The sequence below is a fragment of the Colias eurytheme genome, chromosome 7 (genome assembly GCF_061535395.1).
Source record: "Colias eurytheme isolate Ceu_HAF_F1 chromosome 7, ilColEury1 Martin Lab GWU primary, whole genome shotgun sequence".
NCBI classification, from domain to species: Eukaryota; Metazoa; Arthropoda; class Insecta; order Lepidoptera; family Pieridae; genus Colias; species Colias eurytheme.
The window spans coordinates 666,657-690,814 of record NC_142986.1 but is presented as its reverse complement, the minus strand read 5'-3'; the positions used below and the strand labels follow the sequence as shown (position 1 = coordinate 690,814).

The following is a 24,158-nucleotide window of genomic DNA, read 5'->3' as shown; positions in this document are numbered from 1 at the left end:
ACTACTGAACCGATTACAATGAAATTTAGCACACATATAGAGGGTAACTTGGATTAACACATAGGATAGGTTTTATCCCGGAAATCCCACGGGAACGGGAACTATGCGGGTTTTCCTTTGAAAACGCGGGCGAAGCCGCGGGCGGTAATCTAGTTTTAAATAATACTGAGCATAAATTATTTATATTCTAGTTTTTCTCGTTAACAAATATCTTCATACTTGAATATTTAATAAAGTTACAACATATAATAATAATAATTGTTCCCAGTGGCGTGTGTTCGACACCAACGAGCGATACAACATATTCTCCGAAGAGACTTTCCTCACGGCGACCTGCGCACGAGCTCTCAAGCAAAATCACGATAAATCTATTTGCGATTATATAAATAAAACTATTAAAGATCCATTGTATATGGAAACCTTTGAAAAACTGTGCAATCAGAACCTTGTCGCGTATAAAAGTTTAATTTCCAAAAATAATACTAATGGCGTGATCAATCCGAAGATAACGATGTTATTTGAAGATTTATTCACTTCAAATTAAGGTTTTACTTTTTGCACTAGCTGTGCCCGGCGGTTTTACCCGCATTTCTCCGCTCCTGTTGGTCTTAGCGTTATATTATATAGCCTATAGCCTTCCTCGATAAATGGGCTATCTAAAACCGAAAGAATTTTTCAAATCGGACCTGTAGTTCCTGAGATAAGCGCGTTCAAACAAACAAACTCTTCAGCTATATAATATTAGTATAGATTCATATTGCACTGTACTGTGTACTTCTATTCATAACCACTAAAACCTCTCCCCGAGAACTAACTTAAAAATTAAATCTAATTTATAATTATTCATACAATAATTATATCCAAGTGATATGGAATGCAATAAAATTTTACTGTTTGTACTTTCAATAAATGGCGTAAAATGTATTTTATAGTCCATTGAATAAAAAGTTCTAGAGTGCGTGAGTTAGTAACGTAAGATGTTTCTTCGGAAACATGTCAAGAGTCCCTAGGTAATAAACATACTAAAACCCCGGGACACTAGGAGGAGCCCCGGAGTGGGGGGAGGGGGGAAATGGGTCCATTTTTTCATTTTTCGCTTAAATCTCAAAAACGGTACATGTTAGAGAAAAACTTTCAAGGAAAAGTTGAAAGGCCATAAAATTATCTACAAGTTGTACCTAGATCATTTTTTCCTTTATCCTACCGTTTCTGAGTTATACGCAGTAAAAAATGATTTTGGCTCAAACAATTTCCCCATACTACACATCAATCGATCAAAAAATATTTATTTCTTCCAAAAAACTCAAATGTGCAACTTGTGACCGGTACTAATAGATTGCTCTTAATTAGGTCTATAATTGGTAAAATAAACACATTCCTCCATGGAAGCCTTTAGAAGGAATCGATTGTCAAAATATTATATTAGGGCAGTTTGGGTTACTGAACTTGATCTTTTTATTTTTTTCTTCCAAAAAACTCAAAAGTGCAACTTGTGACCGGTACTGATAGATTGCTCTTAATTAGGTCTATAATTGGTAAAATAAACACATTGCTCCATGGAAGCCTTTAGGAGGAATCTATTGTCAAATATTATATTAGGGTAGTTTGAGTTACTGAACTTGAACTTTTTATTTTTTTTCTTCCAAAAAACTCAAAAGTGCAACTTGTGACCGGTACAGATAGATTGCTCATAATTAGGTCTATCATTGATAAAAATACTAGATTCCACCACGGAGGCGTTTACGGGGAATTGAATTTTAATAGGGTAGTTATGATACTTGAACTTTTTATTTTTTTTCTTCCAAAAAACTCAAAAGTGCAACTTGTGACCGGTACCGATAGATTGCTCATAATTAGGTCTATCATTGATAAAAATACCAAATTCCACCATGGAGGCGTTTACGGGGAATTGAATTTTATTAGGATAGTTAGTTAAAAAGTTCAAGTATCGTAACTACCCTAATAAAATTCAATACCTCCAAAACGCCTCCATGGTGGAATCTGGTTTTTTTATCAATGATAGACCTAATTATGAGCAATCTATCGGTACCGGTCACAAGTTGCACTTTTGAGTTTTTTGGAAGAAAAAAAATAAAAAGTTCAAGTATCGTAACTACCCTAATAAAATTCAATTCCCCGTAAACGCCTCCGTGGTGGAATCTAGTATTTTTATCAATGATAGACCTAATTATGAGCAATCTATCAGTACCGGTCACAAGTTGCACTTTTGAGTTTTTTGGAAGAAAAAAATAAAAAGATCAAGTTCAGTAACCCAAACTGCCCTAATATAATATTTTGACAATCGATTCCTTCTAAAGGCTTCCATGGAGGAATGTGTTTATTTTACCAATTATAGACCTAATTAAGAGCAATCTATTAGTATCGGTCACAAGTTGCACATTTGAGTTTTTTGGAAGAAATAAATATTTTTTGATCGATTGATGTGTAGTATGGGGAAATTGTTTGAGCCAAAATCATTTTTTACTGCGTATAACTCAGAAACGGTAGGATATAGGAAAAAATGATTGAGGTACAACTTGTAGATAATTTTATGGCCTTTCAACTTTTCCTTGAAAGTTTTTCTCTAACATGTACTGTTTTTGAGATTTAAGCGAAAAATGAAAAAATGGACTCATTTCCCCCCTCCCCCCACTCCGGGGCTCCTCCTAGTGGCCCGGGGTTTTAGTATGTTTATTACCTAGGGACTCTTGACATGTTTCCGAAGAAACATCTTACGTTACTAACTCACGCACTCTAGACCCCCCTTGGAGGGACTCATTCAATGGACTATTAGCGGAATTTTTTAAAGTACAGAAAGTCGATCGTAGAAATATATAGTGCATTTTTTATCTTATTAATTGGAGGTTGTATTAGAACGTGGTTTCATCACATATAGTGAGAGACAAAATATAATAACGATTTTACTAGAACAAATATTAACATTTAGCACTAAATTTTCCCGTTATTTGGAGATAAAACAGTAGGTACTCTATTTGGGGCTATTAGTCGTTTTGTTATTTTCATCATTTTAATTTCATCAGAAACTTCCGAAATATGCTAAACTTATGTTTTCGAATTAAAACGCGTCCTTATTATAGATATCTATTTATTGTTACTTTCTCATTATTAAGTAGAAATAAAAAACTTTTAAATATTATTATAATTTTTAGATATTAAGATAATTTAAATACTACTAAGAAGATAATACTCGTAATAATTGTTTAACAAGGCAATAAAATGCAATAAAGAACATAAGAAATAATAGTAAATTTTAGGCTCGGTTGCACCATGTTACTTTAGCAATTAGAAACATGTTAAAGTAACGGTTAGGGAAAATATGAGTTGCCCCATTTGAAAATTTTATAGATGACGTCATAATTTAAATGCTTACCACAAAAAAATTTTAACAGTCTAACTTGTCCAGAGATCTGTTAATTTAATAGTTGTCTATGTGAAATACGACAAAACCAGATTAAAGAGAACCCGCGCTTAAAGTTAAATCCTGTCTAAAGTGTTTTGTGGTAAGACAGTAACCATAATCGCTCGTGTTTCTCCAAGCTATAGTTATAGTCCTTTCCACCTAAGATGATTTCTGTGACACATCGATTTTTGACACGTATAGAGATGTCGGTTACTGAAATCGTATCAATTGTTTCCGATAATCGATAATATTCTATATGGAAATGAAATCGATTTGAATAAAGTACCAAAATTAGTTTTTTCGTCATTTCGCCAACAATTAACTAAGGAAACTTAGCAAACAACAGCAACAAAAAGTCAACAATAACAATTAGTAACAATAACAGAATACCACGTAAAGTATCAATATAAAAATGCAACTTGTATATAAGGCTGACGCACTCGTACAGACGATTGACTCGATTGACAAACGATCACAAAATGGGCGCCGATTATATGATTTTCCAACTCTATGATTTTTCAACGATCCATTTCATGTACACGAATTGCGTAGGTATTATATTTTTGTGTTATTTTATTTTATTTTTCATTATATTAAACTAAACAATACTGTTTTTTATTTATAAGCTTACGATGTTTCATTTTTATATTTTTGGTAATAATGCCGCCATAAAATAAAAATATTATGCACTAAACTTATTTTGACTTTTTAAACATAAAATACGTAATTCGGAACACGATGAAGTGTCACAGGAATCATCCTAGGTGAAAAGGACTATAATGTTAAATAACTGTCAGAAGTGTCAAATACAATGCTAAAAAATACGTTAGTGCAACCCATTTCGCTGTCACTGTTCAAGTCACCGTTACTGTTATTGTTAAATTTGACATTAACCTTAACTATAGCTAAAATATGGTGCAACCAAGCATTAGAGTAGATTTTGGTAGGTGGTCTATTTTTTGTTTTAACGTTGTTATTTTTCATTATTTCATAATACTCTATAATTCTATATGTAAAATAAATTAAAATAGCACAAACATCTGTGTTTTAGATTAATTACTTAAGGTGAATCCATTTCTGTCCTGACTTTGTGATTTTTTATTATTTCGTAGTACAAACTTTATTTATAAGTAAGAAAATAAATATACTCAGAAAATATGTTGTTTTATTTACACCTTAATCACTTCGTACTGAGGGCTGATATGTAATGAGTTGGGACCGCGAGATTTCTCCCACTGGCAAAAGCAAGCTATAACTTATTTAACTTAGTCTGTTGATCATCAAAATCCATTCAGTGAAATTCGTTTGACATAATATCAAGTGTAAATACATCCAAACATTCTCATAAATTTAAGTTTTTGATATTTTTGTAAGATAAAATATATAAACGTAATATTTAAATTTCTGATAGGCAGGTTCTGTTTACAGAACAAATCCAAAAGCTGAAGCTTATACTGTGCCAGTTAAAATTATAATGAATGTATGAAAATATCAAATATGTGTCAAAAAGTTTTCAATAATTATGCTCTCAATCATTTCATCAGCAAGTCGTGAAAATGGCTCTTAACATATATTTGAGGTACCTTAAAACATACGACAGTGCATCGTGCATACAAAAAAAATATATTGAGATATATGTATAGACATTATATATACACTAGCTGTCCCGGCAAACGTTGTTCTGCCACTCTTATCACTTAGGGTTATGAAAAATAGATATTAGCCGATTCTCAGACCTACCCGACATGCACACAAAATTTCATGAGAATCGGTCCAGCCGTTTAGGAGGAGTATGGTAACTAACATTGTGACAGGGGAATTTTATATATAGATTGAATTTGATTGATAGAAGATGTATTATGACCGTTTTGATAATTGCCCAGAGCCCTGTGATGTTGCCTATGATACTGTTAAACATCTGACTGAATTGTTCCAAATTTAATATGTTCAATTTTGATAAACGAAATCTTGTACTAAAATCTACATCATAATATTCTTCGGAATAATGACGACGTTCTTTATAAATTCTGGGCCGTCGCGGTCGCACTATATAACCCAAATTATCCAAATCATCCAACACATCTTCATTTTCAAAAATTAAATAGTATGCAGAGTCCATCTTGACAGCAAGACAACACCAAATTATTTTTTCTAATCGTCGGTTAAAAATTTAACGAGCCTCTATACCAGTAATTTAGTAAAATGCCGCGTTAAGGAAAATAATCCTCCGTTAGGTCATGGTGGGCAATCCCTTACATCAACGATCCATTAAAAGAATTAACAGCGTGTTAAACTAACTGAGCGATAAAATATAAATATGTAGAAACAAGCCTACTATTACAGAAGCCTAACTACACAAAAACGAAATTAACATATTCACTGCTGACCCCATATATGTTTAATAAAGCGATTCGACTACGAGATGCGTGTTTCAACACCATCTATGTTGAGATCACATCATCGTCCACACATAAGCGCGTCACACACGGTGAAGATACTATAATATTTTATGTTAAGATTCTCTAATATAAAATATTACAGTATCTTAAGGTATCCGGTATCAGCGTTCTGACCATCATTTTTCTTTTTGTCATTGCGTACTAAGACCCCTGTAGAACCGCCATCCTGTTACAAATGACCCGAAATTTTGTGTCAGTGTTTCGGGCGAAGCGCAGCACTGCTCATACTCGCGCCAGCGCATGACGCTATGCGCTAGACTGCGCTTACTCGACACACTCATCATCATTCGTTTTGCAATTTTTCGAGAGATACACGTGTACCAAGGCGTATGGGCGTTAATGAATTGTAGGCATACGAATTAACTGTTCTCAAAAAGTACCTAGTTTAATATTATACATATTATACTAACTCTGCCGAGTGGTTTTACCCGCATTTATTATACCTACTGGCCAATCAATATTATGCTGTATATATAGTACAGGATTAGAGCGAGCGCGCACGAGCAACTTAGTTGCCCGGCAACTATTTTGTCTCTGTCGCTGTCTCCTCGCAAAGTTTTGAACGATGCGCTCACGAAAGCGACAGCAACGCAACTTTTTCTTTAAAATTTTCTGCATTTATCAACATGGTTTTCGAAGAGGCGGTTGTGGTCTGTGCTCTTGTCCCGCATAGTTCCCATTCCCGTGGGATTTCCGGGATAAAACCTATCCTCTGTGTTAATCCAAGTTACCCTCTATATGTGTGCTAAATTTCATTGTAATCGGTTCAGTAGTTTATGCGTGAAAACTGAAAATCATACATACATATAAACCTTTCCTCTTTATAATATTAGTATAGATATGTTATCGTAATTGTAAAAGTAAAGTAGTTTTTATTTAATACTTTTTAGTGTATTTTTCAACACGAATCAAACGAGCCCAAACTCGATAAAGTTGAGTCAATATATTACTAAGTTTCTATGGCCACCTTCCGATTCCATCATCAAATCAGCTCTATGTCATAATAATGTTTCATCGCTATCCAATTTACATGCGTATACAAAATTTCAGCTCAATCGGTTACCTGGAAATGAATCAAAGTTACTTGCTATATTTCAATTAAGTCATCGAGACCAGACAAAAATGCTCATAAAATAAAAACTACTGGGCTTATCGGAATAAAATTTATGGGACCAATTCCACACCATTCCGCATCAAAAAAAAAAATAGAATCACGTAAACCAGTTCAGAAACCTCGGAGTAATCGGTGTACATACATAAAAAAAATACACCGGCCGAATTGATAACCTCCTCCTTTTTTTTGAAGTCGGTTAAAACTACTGTGTACGAGAATAAATACGTTGACATAAATACGTACTATCGCTACGCCGGTTACGCGGCAACTGGCCGGCGGCCGCTGACCGGCAACGTTTTTGTCGCCGTGCGCGCACTTGCATTGAAACCAATAGATAGGGCGACAGTTGCGTCGCGGGCTTGTCTCCGAACCCGCGGACAAAAAAGTCTGCCGGGAGTTGCGTCGCTACGTGCGCGCACTTTCATACTAGCCCATGGGTGGAGAGACAAAATAGTTGCGGAGACAAAATAGTTGCGGAGACAAAGTTGCTCGTGCGCGCTAGCTCTTACTGTATTTAAGATAATTTCTACAAAGATAATGTTAATTTATTTTTTCTTAATATTTCTAATTATTGGTTTATTTTTAAATAAATAAAAAACGCAAAAAATATTTCAATTGTTTTATTTACTCTAATTCTTAGGTCACTAATGCATACATTAGATTTTGTTTATAAAGGATATACACACACCGGCACAATTAGCGGAACAGAAACCGATGCGCGAGAACATCGTCTGGGATTTGAACGAATGGCAGCAGGTTCTCTTTACTGATGAGTGCAGAGTTCTTTTAAAACATATCGATGGGAGACAAAGAATATGGAGACGCAAAGGAGAACGCCACATACAGTCTAATTTTGAACACACAGTGGCTTTTGGTGGCGGCTCGATTAGGGTTTGGGGAGGGATATGTTTGTGAGCTCGCACGGAGTTCGTGATAGTCACAGGAGGGACCATGACAGCAGATCGATACATCAGAGACATTTTAGAAGAATATGTTGTACCATTTGCCCCATTTATTGGTGACGACTTTATTCTAATGCAAGATAATGCTCGTGCTCGTAGTGCACAATCGGTACAGGCATATCTGAGCCACGTAGGTATACCGGTGATGCAGTGGCCAGCAAATTCCCCCGATATGAATCCGATAGAGCATGTCTAGGACTTGCTAAAAAGAAGGGTTAAATCCAGAATGCCACCCCCCAACAATCTGAATGAACTTGGAAACGCATTACTTGAGCATTGGGAGCGGTTGCCTCAAGAAATCATCGATAACATAATCTGTAGCATGCCCAGACGAATGGAAACCGTAATCAGAGCAAGAGAGGGAAACACTCGTTATTAATTTTGCTTTAATTTTATTGTTAAATCATTTAATGCTTACTTTTTTTATTTTTTGTGATGGTTCATAATCATCTGAAAATTTCACTTATTTCAAATTTCTTTATTTTTCAATAAAAAATAACGAAGACTTTTCAAAGTCGTTGTTAAAAGATGTTAATCAATTTGTTATTTTGTGTCTAATTACATTTTCGTCAAATATATGCGTTATTATCTCATAGTCTCACTTTTTTTTCTGTTCCGCTAATTGTGCCGGTGTGTATATTTACAATACTTAGAGCAGATTCACACTGAAGATACAGGAGAACATGAAAGTATGGAACTCAATGCAACAAGAAAACTACCAAAGCAAATATATTGAGATGGATAGGATAATACGATACATATAGTAAAAAACTTTAATTTCTTCAAGGACCATACACTATACGGTAGCAAAAAAAGGAAAAAACACTGCTTTTTTGTATAAGACTATTTATTTACACCATCAAATACAGGTCAATCAAACACATTCAACAATTTCGCTAAAAACCCATCATACAAAAAGCAACGATCATAACAATTTATTCCTCCGTATCCTATACACCTCCTTCGCCACTTGCGTGTTTTTGAACTTCAACCTCCTCTCCTTTTCCTTTACTTCTTTGACCTCCTCTTTCATTTCCTTAACACTTTCCTCTATTTCCTTGTCAGTCTTAACCAATTTCTGCAATTTGCTCTTAAATCCCGCTACTGGAGAGGTTTCATCGTCTGCGAATAAATCTTTTACCGATACAAGTCTATGCGTATTTCCGACTCGGAGTATTTTTTTCAAATCTCGAGAAGATCGTCGCTCTATAAGCCCGAGGATGCCCCAATCTTCTGTTTTCTTTCCATCCAGGATACTTTCCAAGTGCCAAGCCGCATTTCTGACTTCTGTTTTCAGCCGTTCACATTCTTCAAAGCTGACATTTCTGCTCACGTTTAACGCTGGTTCTAGTGGGTTCACTATGTATAGAGGTTGTCCGTTCGGTTTTCTCAAGGCTACTCCTTCGTTGATAGAGATGGCTTTGTCTTGGAAGTTAAATTGCGCGTAAAACTCGAAGAAATGGTATAAGAGAGTTTGTAAATCGTCGTCGCTCTGTCCGTAGCTGTCTGCGGGCAACTTGTTGAGGTCGCGGAGGAATGTGCAGTTGAGATTCTCTTCCGTTATACGGATGTCTTCTTTCCCTGAAGTAAAATGCAAAAATTAAAACAGATCGTAACATCCTTAGTTTTAAAGACCACAAAGATTAAACTTCAGAAACGAAACAGATTATAATTAATATAAGTAACTTTAATTTTGGCAATAACTCGCTCACTGTCTGTCAAACAGTGGCGTTTACAGTAACAGTACAGTGTCTACTCACTTGCTGCTTCAACCAAGAGCTTTTGCAATAATAATACAGTGTCTACTCACTTGCTGCTTCAACCAGAAGCTTTTGCAATAATAATACAGTGTCTACTCACTTGCTGCTTCAACCAGCAGCATTTTCAGTAACAGTACAGTATTTACTCACTTGCTGCTTCAACCAGCAGCTTTGGAGGAACAGTACAGTGTCTACTCACTTGCTGCTTCAACCAAGAGCTTTTGCAATAATAATACAGTGTCTACTCACTTGCTGCTTCAACCAGAAGCTTAAAAAGTAACAGTACAGTATTTACTCACTTGCTGCTTCAACCAAGAGCTTTTGCAATAATAATACAGTGTCTACTCAATTGCTGCTTCAACCAAAAGCTTTTGAAATAATAATACAGTGTCTACTCACTTGCTGCTTCAACCAGCAGCTTTTGCAGTAATAATACAGTGTCTACTCACTTGCTGCATCATCCAGTAGCTTTTGCAATAATAATACAGTGTCTACTCACTTGCTGCTTTAATCAGCAGCTTTTGCAATAATAATACAGTGTCTACTCACTTGCTGCATCAACCAGTAGCTTTTGCAATAATAATACAGTGTCTACTCACTTGCTGCTTCAACCAGCAGCTTTTGCAATAATAATACAGTGTCTACTCACTTGCTGCATCATCCAGAAGCTTTTTCAGTAACAGTACAGTGTCTACTCACTTGCTGCTTCAACCAGCAGCTTTTGCAATAATAATAAAGTGTCTACTCACTTGCTGCTTCAACCAGCAGCTTTTGCAGTAATAATACAGTGTCTACTCACTTGCTGCATCATCCAGTAGCTTTTTCAGTAACAGTACAGTGTCTACTCACTTCCTGTTTCAACCAGCAGCTTTTGCAATAATAATACAGTGTCTACTCACTTGCTGCTTCAACCAGCAGCTTTTGCAAAAATAATACAGTGTCTACTCACTTGCTGCATCAACCAGTAGCTTTTGCAATAATAATACAGTGTCTACTCACTTGCTGCTTCAACCAGCAGCTTTTGCAATAATAATACAGTGTCTACTCACTTGCTGCTTCAACCAGGAGCTTTTGCAATAATAATACAGTGTCTACTCACTAGCTGCTTCAACCACCAGCTTTTGCAATAATAATACAGTGTCTACTCACTTGCTGCTTCAACCAGCAGCTTTTGCAATAATAATACAGTGTCTACTCACTTGCTGCATCAACCAGTAGCTTTTCCAATAATAATACAGTGTCTACTCACTTGCTGCTTCAACCAGCAGCTTTTGCAATAATAATACAGTGTCTACTCACTTGCTGCTTCAACCACCAGCTTTTGCAATAATAATACAGTGTATACTCACTTGCTGCTTCAACCAGTAGCTTAAAAAGTAACAGTACAGTGTCTACTCACTTGCTGCTTCAACCAGGAGCTTTTGCAATAAGAATACAGTGTCTACTCACTTGCTGCTTCAACCAGCAGCTTTTGCAATAATAATACAGTGTCTACTCACTTGCTGCTTTAACCAGCAGCTTTTGCAATAATAATACAGTGTCTACTCACTTGCTGCTTCAACCAGCAGCTTTTGCAATAATAATACAGTGTCTACTCACTTGCTGCTTCAACCAGAAGCTTTTGCAATAATAATACAGTGTCTACTCACTTGCTGCTTTAACCAGCAGCTTTTGCAATAATAATACAGTGTCTACTCACTTGCTGCTTCGACCAGAAGCTTTTGCTGTAATAATATAGTATCTACTCACTTGCTGCTTCAACCAGCAGCTTTTGCAATAATAATACAGTGTCTACTCACTTGCTGCTTCAACCAGCAGCTTTTGCAATAATAATACAGTGTCTACTCACTTGCTGCTTCAACCAGGAGCTTTTGCAATTATAATACAGTGTCTACTCACTTGCTGCTTCAACCAGCAGCTTTTGCAATAATAATACAGTGTCAACTCACTTGCTGCTTCAACCACCAGCTTTTGCAATAATAATACAGTGTCTACTCACTTGCTGCTTCAACCACCAGCTTTTGCAATAATAATACAGTGTCTACTCACTTGCTGCTTTCACCAGCAGCTTTTGCAATAATAATACAGTGTCTACTCACTTGCTGCTTTAACCAGCAGCTTTTGCAATAATAATACAGTGTCAACTCACTTGCTGCTTCAACCACCAGCTTTTGCAATAATAATACAGTGTCTACTCACTTGCTGCTTGCACAGAAGCTTTTGCAATAATAATACAGTGTCTACTCACTTGCTTCTTCAACCAGAAGCTTTTGCAATAATAATACAGTGTCTACTCACTTGCTGCTTCAACCAGAAGCTTTTGCAATAATAATACAGTGTCAACTCACTTGCTGCTTGAACCACCAGCTTTTGCAATAATAATACAGTGTCTACTCACTTGCTGCTTTAACCAGCAGCTTTTGCAATAATAACACAGTGTCTACTAACTTGCTGCTTCAACCAGCATCTTTTGCAATAATAATACAGTGTCTACTCACTTGCTGCTTCAACCACCAGCTTTTGCAATAATAATACAGTGTCTACTCACTTGCTGCATAACCAGCAGCTTTTGCAATAATAATACAGTGTCAACTCACTTGCTGCTTCAACCACCAGCTTTTGCAATAATAATACAGTGTCTACTCACTTGCTGCATCAACCAGTAGCTTTTGCAATAATAATACAGTGTCTACTCACTTGCTGCTTCAACCAGCAGCTTTTGCAATAATAATACAGTGTCTACTCACTTGCTGCATCATCCAGTAGCTTTTTCAGTAACAGTACAGTGTCTACTCACTTGCTGCTTCAACCAACAGCTTTTGCAATAATAATAAAGTGTCTACTCACTTGCTGCTTCAACCAGCAGCTTTTGTAGTAATAATACAGTGTCTACTCACTTGCTGCTTCGACCAGAAGCTTTTGCAGTAATAATATAGTATCTACTCACTTGCTGCTTCAACCAGCAGCTTTTGCAATAATAATACAGTGTCTACTCACTTGCTGCTTCAACCAGGAGCTTTTGCAATAATAATACAGTGTCTACTCACTTGCTGCTTTAACCAGCAGCTTTTGCAATAATAATACAGTGTCTACTCACTTGCTGCTTCAACCAGAAGCTTTTGCAATAATAATACAGTGTCTACTCACTTGCTGCTTTAACCAGCAGCTTTTGCAATAATAATACAGTGTCTACTCACTTGCTGCTTCAACCAGCAGCTTTTGCAATAATAATACAGTGTCTACTCACTTGCTGCTTCAACCACCAGCTTTTGCAATAATAATACAGTGTCTACTCACTTGCTGCATCAACCAGCAGCTTTTGCAATAATAATACAGTGTCTACTCACTTGCTGCTTCGACCAGAAGCTTTTGCAGTAATAATATAGTATCTACTCACTTGCTGCTTCAAACAGCAGCTTTTGCAATAATAATACAGTGTCTACTCACTTGCTGCTTCGACCAGAAGCTTTTGCAGTAATAATATAGTATCTACTCACTTGCTGCTTCAACCAGCAGCTTTTGCAATAATAATACAGTGTCTACTCACTTGCTGCTTCAACCAGCAGCTTTTGCGATAATAATACAGTGTCTACTCACTTGCTGCTTCAACCAGCAGCTTTTGCGATAATAATACAGTGTCTACTCACTTGCTGCTTCAACCAGAAGCTTTTGCAGTAATAATACAGTATCTACTCACTTGCTGCTTCAACCAGCAGCTTTTGCAATAATAATACAGTGTCTACTCACTTGCTGCTTCAACCAGCAGCTTTTGCAATAATAATACAGTGTCTACTCACTTGCTGCTTCAACCAGCAGCTTTTGCAATAATAATACAGTGTCTACTCACTTGCTGCTTTAACCAGCAGCTTTTGCAATAATAACACAGTGTCTACTAACTTGCTGCTTCAACCAGCATCTTTTGCAATAATAATACAGTGTCTACTCACTTGCTGCTTCAACCACCAGCTTTTGCAATAATAATACAGTGTCTACTCACTTGCTGCATAACCAGCAGCTTTTGCAATAATAATACAGTGTCAACTCACTTGCTGCTTCAACCACCAGCTTTTGCAATAATAATACAGTGTCTACTCACTTGCTGCATCAACCAGTAGCTTTTGCAATAATAATACAGTGTCTACTCACTTGCTGCTTCAACCAGCAGCTTTTGCAATAATAATACAGTGTCTACTCACTTGCTGCATCATCCAGTAGCTTTTTCAGTAACAGTACAGTGTCTACTCACTTGCTGCTTCAACCAGCAGCTTTTGCAATAATAATACAGTGTCTACTCACTTGCTGCTTCAACCAGCAGCTTTTGCAATAATAATACAGTGTCTACTAACTTGCTGCTTCAACCAGCATCTTTTGCAATAATAATACAGTGTCTACTCACTTGCTGCTTCAACCACCAGCTTTTGCAATAATAAAACAGTGTCTACTCACTTGCTGCATAACCAGCAGCTTTTGCAATAATAATACAGTGTCAACTCACTTGCTGCTTCAACCACCAGCTTTTGCAATAATAATACAGTGTCTACTCACTTGCTGCATCAACCAGTAGCTTTTGCAATAATAATACAGTGTCTACTCACTTGCTGCTTCAACCAGCAGCTTTTGCAATAATAATACAGTGTCTACTCACTTGCTGCATCATCCAGTAGCTTTTTCAGTAACAGTACAGTGTCTACTCACTTGCTGCTTCAACCAACAGCTTTTGCAATAATAATAAAGTGTCTACTCACTTGCTGCTTCAACCAGCAGCTTTTGTAGTAATAATACAGTGTCTACTCACTTGCTGCTTCGACCAGAAGCTTTTGCAGTAATAATATAGTATCTACTCACTTGCTGCTTCAACCAGCAGCTTTTGCAATAATAATACAGTGTCTACTCACTTGCTGCTTCAACCAGGAGCTTTTGCAATAATAATACAGTGTCTACTCACTTGCTGCTTTAACCAGCAGCTTTTGCAATAATAATACAGTGTCTACTCACTTGCTGCTTCAACCAGCAGCTTTTGCAATAATAATACAGTGTCTACTCACTTGCTGCTTCAACCACCAGCTTTTGCAATAATAATACAGTGTCTACTCACTTGCTGCATCAACCAGCAGCTTTTGCAATAATAATACAGTGTCTACTCACTTGCTGCTTCGACCAGAAGCTTTTGCAGTAATAATATAGTATCTACTCACTTGCTGCTTCAAACAGCAGCTTTTGCAATAATAATACAGTGTCTACTCACTTGCTGCTTCGACCAGAAGCTTTTGCAGTAATAATATAGTATCTACTCACTTGCTGCTTCAACCAGCAGCTTTTGCAATAATAATACAGTGTCTACTCACTTGCTGCTTCAACCAGCAGCTTTTGCGATAATAATACAGTGTCTACTCACTTGCTGCTTCAACCAGCAGCTTTTGCGATAATAATACAGTGTCTACTCACTTGCTGCTTCAACCAGAAGCTTTTGCAGTAATAATATAGTATCTACTCACTTGCTGCTTCAACCAGCAGCTTTTGCAATAATAATACAGTGTCTACTCACTTGCTGCTTCAACCAGCAGCTTTTGCAATAATAATACAGTGTCTACTCACTTGCTGCTTCAACCAGCAGCTTTTGCAATAATAATACAGTGTCTACTCACTTGCTGCTTCAACCAGATGCTTTTGCAATAATAATACAGTGTCTACTCACTTGCTGCTTCAACCAGAAGCTTTTACAATAATAATACAGTGTCTACTCACTTGCTGCTTCAACCAGAAGCTTTTGCAATAATAATACAGTGTCTACTCACTTGCTGCTTCAACCAGAAGCTTTTGCAATAATAATACAGTGTCTACTCACTTGCTGCTTTAACCAGCAGCTTTTGCAATAATAATACAGTGTCTACTCACTTGCTGCTTCAACCAGAAGCTTTTGCAGTAATAATATAGTATCTACTCACTTGCTGCTTCAACCAGCAGCTTTTGCAATAATAATACAGTGTCTACTCACTTGCTGCTTCAACCAGCAGCTTTTGCAATAATAATACAGTGTCTACTCACTTGCTGCTTCAACCAGCAGCTTTTGCAATAATAATACAGTGTCTACTCACTTGCTGCTTCAACCAGATGCTTTTGCAATAATAATACAGTGTCTACTCACTTGCTGCTTCAACCAGAAGCTTTTGCAATAATAATACAGTGTCTACTCACTTGCTGCTTCAACCAGAAGCTTTTGCAATAATAATACAGTGTCTACTCACTTGCTGCTTCAACCAGAAGCTTTTGCAATAATAATACAGTGTCTACTCACTTGCTGCTTCAACCAGCAGCTTTTGCAATAATAATACAGTGTCTACTCACTTGCTGCTTTAACCAGCAGCTTTTGCAATAATAATACAGTGTCTACTCACATGCTGCTTCAACCAGAAGCTTTTGCAATAATAATACAGTGTCTACTCACTTGCTGCTTCAACCAGCAGCTTTTGCAATAATAATACAGTGTCTACTCACTTGCTGCTTCAACCAGATGCTTTTGCAATAATAATACAGTGTCTACTCACTTGCTGCTTCAACCAGAAGCTTTTGCAATAATAATACAGTGTCTACTCACTTGCTGCTTCAACCAGAAGCTTTTGCAATAATAATACAGTGTCTACTCACTTGCTGCTTCAACCAGAAGCTTTTGCAATAATAATACAGTGTCTACTCACTTGCTGCTTCAACCAGCAGCTTTTGCAATAATAATACAGTGTCTACTCACTTGCTGCTTTAACCAGCAGCTTTTGCAATAATAATACAGTGTCTACTCACATGCTGCTTCAACCAGAAGCTTTTGCAATAATAATACAGTGTCTACTCACTTGCTGCTTTCACCAGCAGCTTTTGCAATAATAATACAGTGTCTACTCACTTGCTGCTTTAACCAGCAGCTTTTGCAATAATAATACAGTGTCAACTCACTTGCTGCTTCAACCACCAGCTTTTGCAATAATAATACAGTGTCTACTCACTTGCTGCTTGCACAGAAGCTTTTGCAATAATAATACAGTGTCTACTCACTTGCTGCTTCAACCAGAAGCTTTTGCAATAATAATACAGTGTCTACTCACTTGCTGCTTCAACCAGAAGCTTTTGCAATAATAATACAGTGTCAACTCACTTGCTGCTTGAACCACCAGCTTTTGCAATAATAATACAGTGTCTACTCACTTGCTGCTTGCACAGAAGCTTTTGCAATAATAATACAGTGTCTACTCACTTGCTGCTTCAACCAGAAGCTTTTGCTGTAATAATATAGTATCTACTCACTTGCTGCTTCAACCAGCAGCTTTTGCAATAATAATACAGTGTCTACTCACTTGCTGCTTCAACCAGCAGCTTTTGCAATAATAATACAGTGTCTACTCACTTGCTGCTTTAACCAGCAGCTTTTGCAATAATAATACAGTGTCAACTCACTTGCTGCTTCAACCACCAGCTTTTGCAATAATAATACAGTGTCTACTCACTTGCTGCTTGCACAGAAGCTTTTGCAATAATAATACAGTGTCTACTCACTTGCTTCTTCAACCAGGAGCTTTTGCAATTATAATACAGTGTCTACTCACTTGCTGCTTTCACCAGCAGCTTTTGCAATAATAATACAGTGTCTACTCACTTGCTGCTTTAACCAGCAGCTTTTGCAATAATAATACAGTGTCAACTCACTTGCTGCTTCAACCACCAGCTTTTGCAATAATAATACAGTGTCTACTCACTTGCTGCTTGCACAGAAGCTTTTGCAATAATAATACAGTGTCTACTCACTTGCTTCTTCAACCAGAAGCTTTTGCAATAATAATACAGTGTCTACTCACTTGCTGCTTGAACCACCAGCTTTTGCAATAATAATACAGTGTCTACTCACTTGCTGCTTTAACCAGCAGCTTTTGCAATAATAACACAGTGTCTACTAACTTGCTGCTTCAACCAGCATCTTTTGCAATAATAATACAGTGTCTACTCACTTGCTGCTTCAACCACCAGCTTTTGCAATAATAATACAGTGTCTACTCACTTGCTGCATAACCAGCAGCTTTTGCAATAATAATACAGTGTCAACTCACTTGCTGCTTCAACCACCAGCTTTTGCAATAATAATACAGTGTCTACTCACTTGCTGCATCAACCAGTAGCTTTTGCAATAATAATACAGTGTCTACTCACTTGCTGCTTCAACCAGCAGCTTTTGCAATAATAATACAGTGTCTACTCACTTGCTGCATCATCCAGTAGCTTTTTCAGTAACAGTACAGTGCCTACTCACTTGCTGCTTCAACCAACAGCTTTTGCAATAATAATAAAGTGTCTACTCACTTGCTGCTTCAACCAGCAGCTTTTGTAGTAATAATACAGTGTCTACTCACTTGCTGCTTCGACCAGAAGCTTTTGCAGTAATAATATAGTATCTACTCACTTGCTGCTTCAACCAGCAGCTTTTGCAATAATAATACAGTGTCTACTCACTTGCTGCTTCAACCAGGAGCTTTTGCAATAATAATACAGTGTCTACTCACTTGCTGCTTTAACCAGCAGCTTTTGCAATAATAATACAGTGTCTACTCACTTGCTGCTTCAACCAGAAGCTTTTGCAATAATAATACAGTGTCTACTCACTTGCTGCTTTAACCAGCAGCTTTTGCAATAATAATACAGTGTCTACTCACTTGCTGCTTCAACCAGCAGCTTTTGCAATAATAATACAGTGTCTACTCACTTGCTGCTTCAACCACCAGCTTTTGCAATAATAATACAGTGTCTACTCACTTGCTGCATCAACCAGCAGCTTTTGCAATAATAATACAGTGTCTACTCACTTGCTGCTTCGACCAGAAGCTTTTGCAGTAATAATATAGTATCTACTCACTTGCTGCTTCAAACAGCAGCTTTTGCAATAATAATACAGTGTCTACTCACTTGCTGCTTCGACCAGAAGCTTTTGCAGTAATAATATAGTATCTACTCACTTGCTGCTTCAACCAGCAGCTTTTGCAATAATAATACAGTGTCTACTCACTTGCTGCTTCAACCAGCAGCTTTTGCGATAATAATACAGTGTCTACTCACTTGCTGCTTCAACCAGCAGCTTTTGCGATAATAATACAGTGTCTACTCACTTGCTGCTTCAACCAGAAGCTTTTGCAGTAATAATATAGTATCTACTCGCTGCTTCAACCAGCAGCTTTTGCAATAATAATACAGTGTCTACTCACTTGCTGCTTCAACCAGCAGCTTTTGCAATAATAATACAGTGTCTACTCACTTGCTGCTTCAACCAGCAGCTTTTGCAATAATAATACAGTGTCTACTCACTTGCTGCTTCAACCAGATGCTTTTGCAATAATAATACAGTGTCTACTCACTTGCTGCTTCAACCAGAAGCTTTTACAATAATAATACAGTGTCTACTCACTTGCTGCTTCAACCAGAAGCTTTTGCAATAATAATACAGTGTCTACTCACTTGCTGCTTCAACCAGAAGCTTTTGCAATAATAATACAGTGTCTACTCACTTGCTGCTTTAACCAGCAGCTTTTGCAATAATAATACAGTGTCTACTCACTTGCTGCTTCAACCAGAAGCTTTTGCAGTAATAATATAGTATCTACTCACTTGCTGCTTCAACCAGCAGCTTTTGCAATAATAATACAGTGTCTACTCACTTGCTGCTTCAACCAGCAGCTTTTGCAATAATAATACAGTGTCTACTCACTTGCTGCTTCAACCAGCAGCTTTTGCAATAATAATACAGTGTCTACTCACTTGCTGCTTCAACCAGATGCTTTTGCAATAATAATACAGTGTCTACTCACTTGCTGCTTCAACCAGAAGCTTTTGCAATAATAATACAGTGTCTACTCACTTGCTGCTTCAACCAGAAGCTTTTGCAATAATAATACAGTGTCTACTCACTTGCTGCTTCAACCAGAAGCTTTTGCAATAATAATACAGTGTCTACTCACTTGCTGCTTTAACCAGCAGCTTTTGCAATAATAATACAGTGTCTACTCACTTGCTGCTTTAACCAGCAGCTTTTGCAATAATAATACAGTGTCTACTCACATGCTGCTTCAACCAGAAGCTTTTGCAATAATAATACAGTGTCTACTCACTTGCTGCTTTCACCAGAAGCTTTTGCAATAATAATACAGTGTCTACTCACTTGCTGCTTCAACCAGAAGCTTTTGCAATAATAATACAGTGTCAACTCACTTGCTGCTTGAACCACCAGCTTTTGCAATAATAATACAGTGTCTACTCACTTGCTGCTTGCACAGAAGCTTTTGCAATAATAATACAGTGTCTACTCACTTGCTGCTTCAACCAGAAGCTTTTGCTGTAATAATATAGTATCTACTCACTTGCTGCTTCAACCAGCAGCTTTTGCAATAATAATACAGTGTCTACTCACTTGCTGCTTCAACCAGCAGCTTTTGCAATAATAATACAGTGTCTACTCACTTGCTGCTTCAACCAGGAGCTTTTGCAATTATAATACAGTGTCTACTCACTTGCTGCTTTCACCAGCAGCTTTTGCAATAATAATACAGTGTCTACTCACTTGCTGCTTCAACCAGAAGCTTTTGCAGTAATAATATAGTATCTACTCACTTGCTGCTTCAACCAGCAGCTTTTGCAATAATAATACAGTGTCTACTCACTTGCTGCTTCAACCAGCAGCTTTTGCAATAATAATACAGTGTCTACTCACTTGCTGCTTCAACCAGCAGCTTTTGCAATAATAATACAGTGTCTACTCACTTGCTGCTTCAACCAGATGCTTTTGCAATAATAATACAGTGTCTACTCACTTGCTGCTTCAACCAGAAGCTTTTGCAATAATAATACAGTGTCTACTCACTTGCTGCTTCAACCAGAAGCTTTTGCAATAATAATACAGTGTCTACTCACTTGCTGCTTCAACCAGAAGCTTTTGCAATAATAATACAGTGTCTACTCACTTGCTGCTTTAACCAGCAGCTTTTGCAATAATAATACAGTGTCTACTCACTTGCTGCTTTAACCAGCAGCTTTTGCAATAATAATACAGTGTCTACTCACATGCTGCTTCAACCAGAAGCTTTTGCAATAATAATACAGTGTCTACTCACTTGCTGCTTTCACCAGCAGCTTTTGCAATAATAATACAGTGTCTACTCACTTGCTGCTTTAACCAGCAGCTTTTGCAATAATAATACAGTGTCAACTCACTTGCTGCTTCAACCACCAGCTTTTGCAATAATAATACAGTGTCTACTCACTTGCTGCTTCAACCAGAAGCTTTTGCAATAATAATACAGTGTCTACTCACTTGCTGCTTTAACCAGCAGCTTTTGCAATAATAATACAGTGTCTACTCACTTGCTGCTTTAACCAGCAGCTTTTGCAATAATAATACAGTGTCTACTCACTTGCTGCTTTAACCAGCAGCTTTTGCAATAATAATACAGTGTCTACTCACTTGCTGCTTCGACCAGAAGCTTTTGCTGTAATAATATAGTATCTACTCACTTGCTGCTTCAACCAGAAGCTTTTGCAATAATAATACAGTGTCTACTCACTTGCTGCTTCAACCAGCAGCTTTTGCAATAATAATACAGTGTCTACTCACTTGCTGCTTTAACCAGCAGCTTTTGCAATAATAATACAGTGTCTACTCACATGCTGCTTCAACCAGAAGCTTTTGCAATAATAATACAGTGTCTACTCACTTGCTGCTTCAACCAGCAGCTTTTGCAATAATAATACAGTGTCTACTCACTTGCTGCTTCAACCAGATGCTTTTGCAATAATAATACAGTGTCTACTCACTTGCTGCTTCAACCAGAAGCTTTTGCAATAATAATACAGTGTCTACTCACTTGCTGCTTCAACCAGAAGCTTTTGCAATAATAATACAGTGTCTACTCACTTGCTGCTTCAACCAGAAGCTTTTGCAATAATAATACAGTGTCTACTCACTTGCTGCTTCAACCAGCAGCTTTTGCAATAATAATACAGTGTCTACTCACTTGCTGCTTTAACCAGCAGCTTTTGCAATAATAATACAGTGTCTACTCACATGCTGCTTCAACCAGAAGCTTTTGCAATAATAATACAGTGTCTACTCACTTGCTGCTTTCACCAGCAGCTTTTGCAATAATAATACAGTGTCTACTCACTTGCTGCTTTAACCAGCAGCTTTTGCAATAATAATACAGTGTCAACTCACTTGCTGCTTCAACCACCAGCTTTTGCAATAATAATACAGTGTCTACTCACTTGCTGCTTGCACAGAAGCTTTTGCAATAATAATACAGTGTCTACTCACTTGCTGCTTCAACCAGAAGCTTTTGCAATAATAATACAGTGTCTACTCACTTGCTGCTTCAACCAGAAGCTTTTGCAATAATAATACAGTGTCAACTCACTTGCTGCTTGAACCACCAGCTTTTGCAATAATAATACAGTGTCTACTCACTTGCTGCTTGCACAGAAGCTTTTGCAATAATAATACAGTGTCTACTCACTTGCTGCTTCAACCAGAAGCTTTTGCTGTAATAATATAGTATCTACTCACTTGCTGCTTCAACCAGCAGCTTTTGCAATAATAATACAGTGTCTACTCACTTGCTGCTTCAACCAGCAGCTTTTGCAATAATAATACAGTGTCTACTCACTTGCTGCTTCAACCAGGAGCTTTTGCAATTATAATACAGTGTCTACTCACTTGCTGCTTTCACCAGCAGCTTTTGCAATAATAATACAGTGTCTACTCACTTGCTGCTTCAACCAGAAGCTTTTGCAGTAATAATATAGTATCTACTCACTTGCTGCTTCAACCAGCAGCTTTTGCAATAATAATACAGTGTCTACTCACTTGCTGCTTCAACCAGCAGCTTTTGCAATAATAATACAGTGTCTACTCACTTGCTGCTTCAACCAGCAGCTTTTGCAATAATAATACAGTGTCTACTCACTTGCTGCTTCAACCAGATGCTTTTGCAATAATAATACAGTGTCTACTCACTTGCTGCTTCAACCAGAAGCTTTTGCAATAATAATACAGTGTCTACTCACTTGCTGCTTCAACCAGAAGCTTTTGCAATAATAATACAGTGTCTACTCACTTGCTGCTTCAACCAGAAGCTTTTGCAATAATAATACAGTGTCTACTCACTTGCTGCTTTAACCAGCAGCTTTTGCAATAATAATACAGTGTCTACTCACTTGCTGCTTTAACCAGCAGCTTTTGCAATAATAATACAGTGTCTACTCACATGCTGCTTCAACCAGAAGCTTTTGCAATAATAATACAGTGTCTACTCACTTGCTGCTTTCACCAGCAGCTTTTGCAATAATAATACAGTGTCTACTCACTTGCTGCTTTAACCAGCAGCTTTTGCAATAATAATACAGTGTCAACTCACTTGCTGCTTCAACCACCAGCTTTTGCAATAATAATACAGTGTCTACTCACTTGCTGCTTGCACAGAAGCTTTTGCAATAACAATACAGTGTCTACTCACTTGCTGCTTCAACCAGAAGCTTTTGCAATAATAATACAGTGTCTACTCACTTGCTGCTTCAACCAGAAGCTTTTGCAATAATAATACAGTGTCTACTCACTTGCTGCTTTAACCAGCAGCTTTTGCAATAATAATACAGTGTCTACTCACTTGCTGCTTCGACCAGAAGCTTTTGCTGTAATAATATAGTATCTACTCACTTGCTGCTTCAACCAGAAGCTTTTGCAATAATAATACAGTGTCTACTCACTTGCTGCTTCAACCAGCAGCTTTTGCAATAATAATACAGTGTCTACTCACTTGCTGCTTTAACCAGCAGCTTTTGCAATAATAATACAGTGTCTACTCACATGCTGCTTCAACCAGAAGCTTTTGCAATAATAATACAGTGTCTACTCACTTGCTGCTTCAACCAGCAGCTTTTGCAATAATAATACAGTGTCTACTCACTTGCTGCTTCAACCAGATGCTTTTGCAATAATAATACAGTGTCTACTCACTTGCTGCTTCAACCAGAAGCTTTTGCAATAATAATACAGTGTCTACTCACTTGCTGCTTCAACCAGAAGCTTTTGCAATAATAATACAGTGTCTACTCACTTGCTGCTTCAACCAGAAGCTTTTGCAATAATAATACAGTGTCTACTCACTTGCTGCTTCAACCAGCAGCTTTTGCAATAATAATACAGTGTCTACTCACTTGCTGCTTTAACCAGCAGCTTTTGCAATAATAATACAGTGTCTACTCACATGCTGCTTCAACCAGAAGCTTTTGCAATAATAATACAGTGTCTACTCACTTGCTGCTTTCACCAGCAGCTTTTGCAATATTAATACAGTGTCTACTCACTTGCTGCTTTAACCAGCAGCTTTTGCAATAATAATACAGTGTCAACTCACTTGCTGCTTC

General features: G+C 37.4%; 2 protein-coding genes across 2 annotated transcripts in view; one reads left to right on the top strand and one right to left on the bottom strand.

Annotated features, from left to right (window-relative positions):
* THADA (Thyroid adenoma-associated protein homolog) overlaps positions 1 to 835 on the top strand; it is a 29,869-nt gene extending 29,034 nt beyond the window's left edge. Inside the window, exon 27 of the mRNA XM_090103841.1 lies at positions 269 to 835. Coding sequence (XP_089959967.1) covers positions 269 to 544 — 276 coding nt within the window. The 3' untranslated portion in view covers positions 545 to 835. The remainder of the gene's footprint in view (positions 1 to 268) is intronic.
* Positions 836 to 8,771: 7,936 nt separating this feature from the next.
* LOC149906865 (poly(A) RNA polymerase, mitochondrial-like) overlaps positions 8,772 to 24,158 on the bottom strand; it is a 43,586-nt gene continuing 28,199 nt past the window's right edge. Inside the window, exon 7 of the mRNA XM_090103909.1 lies at positions 8,772 to 9,537. Coding sequence (XP_089960035.1) covers positions 8,882 to 9,537 — 656 coding nt within the window. The 3' untranslated portion in view covers positions 8,772 to 8,881. The remainder of the gene's footprint in view (positions 9,538 to 24,158) is intronic.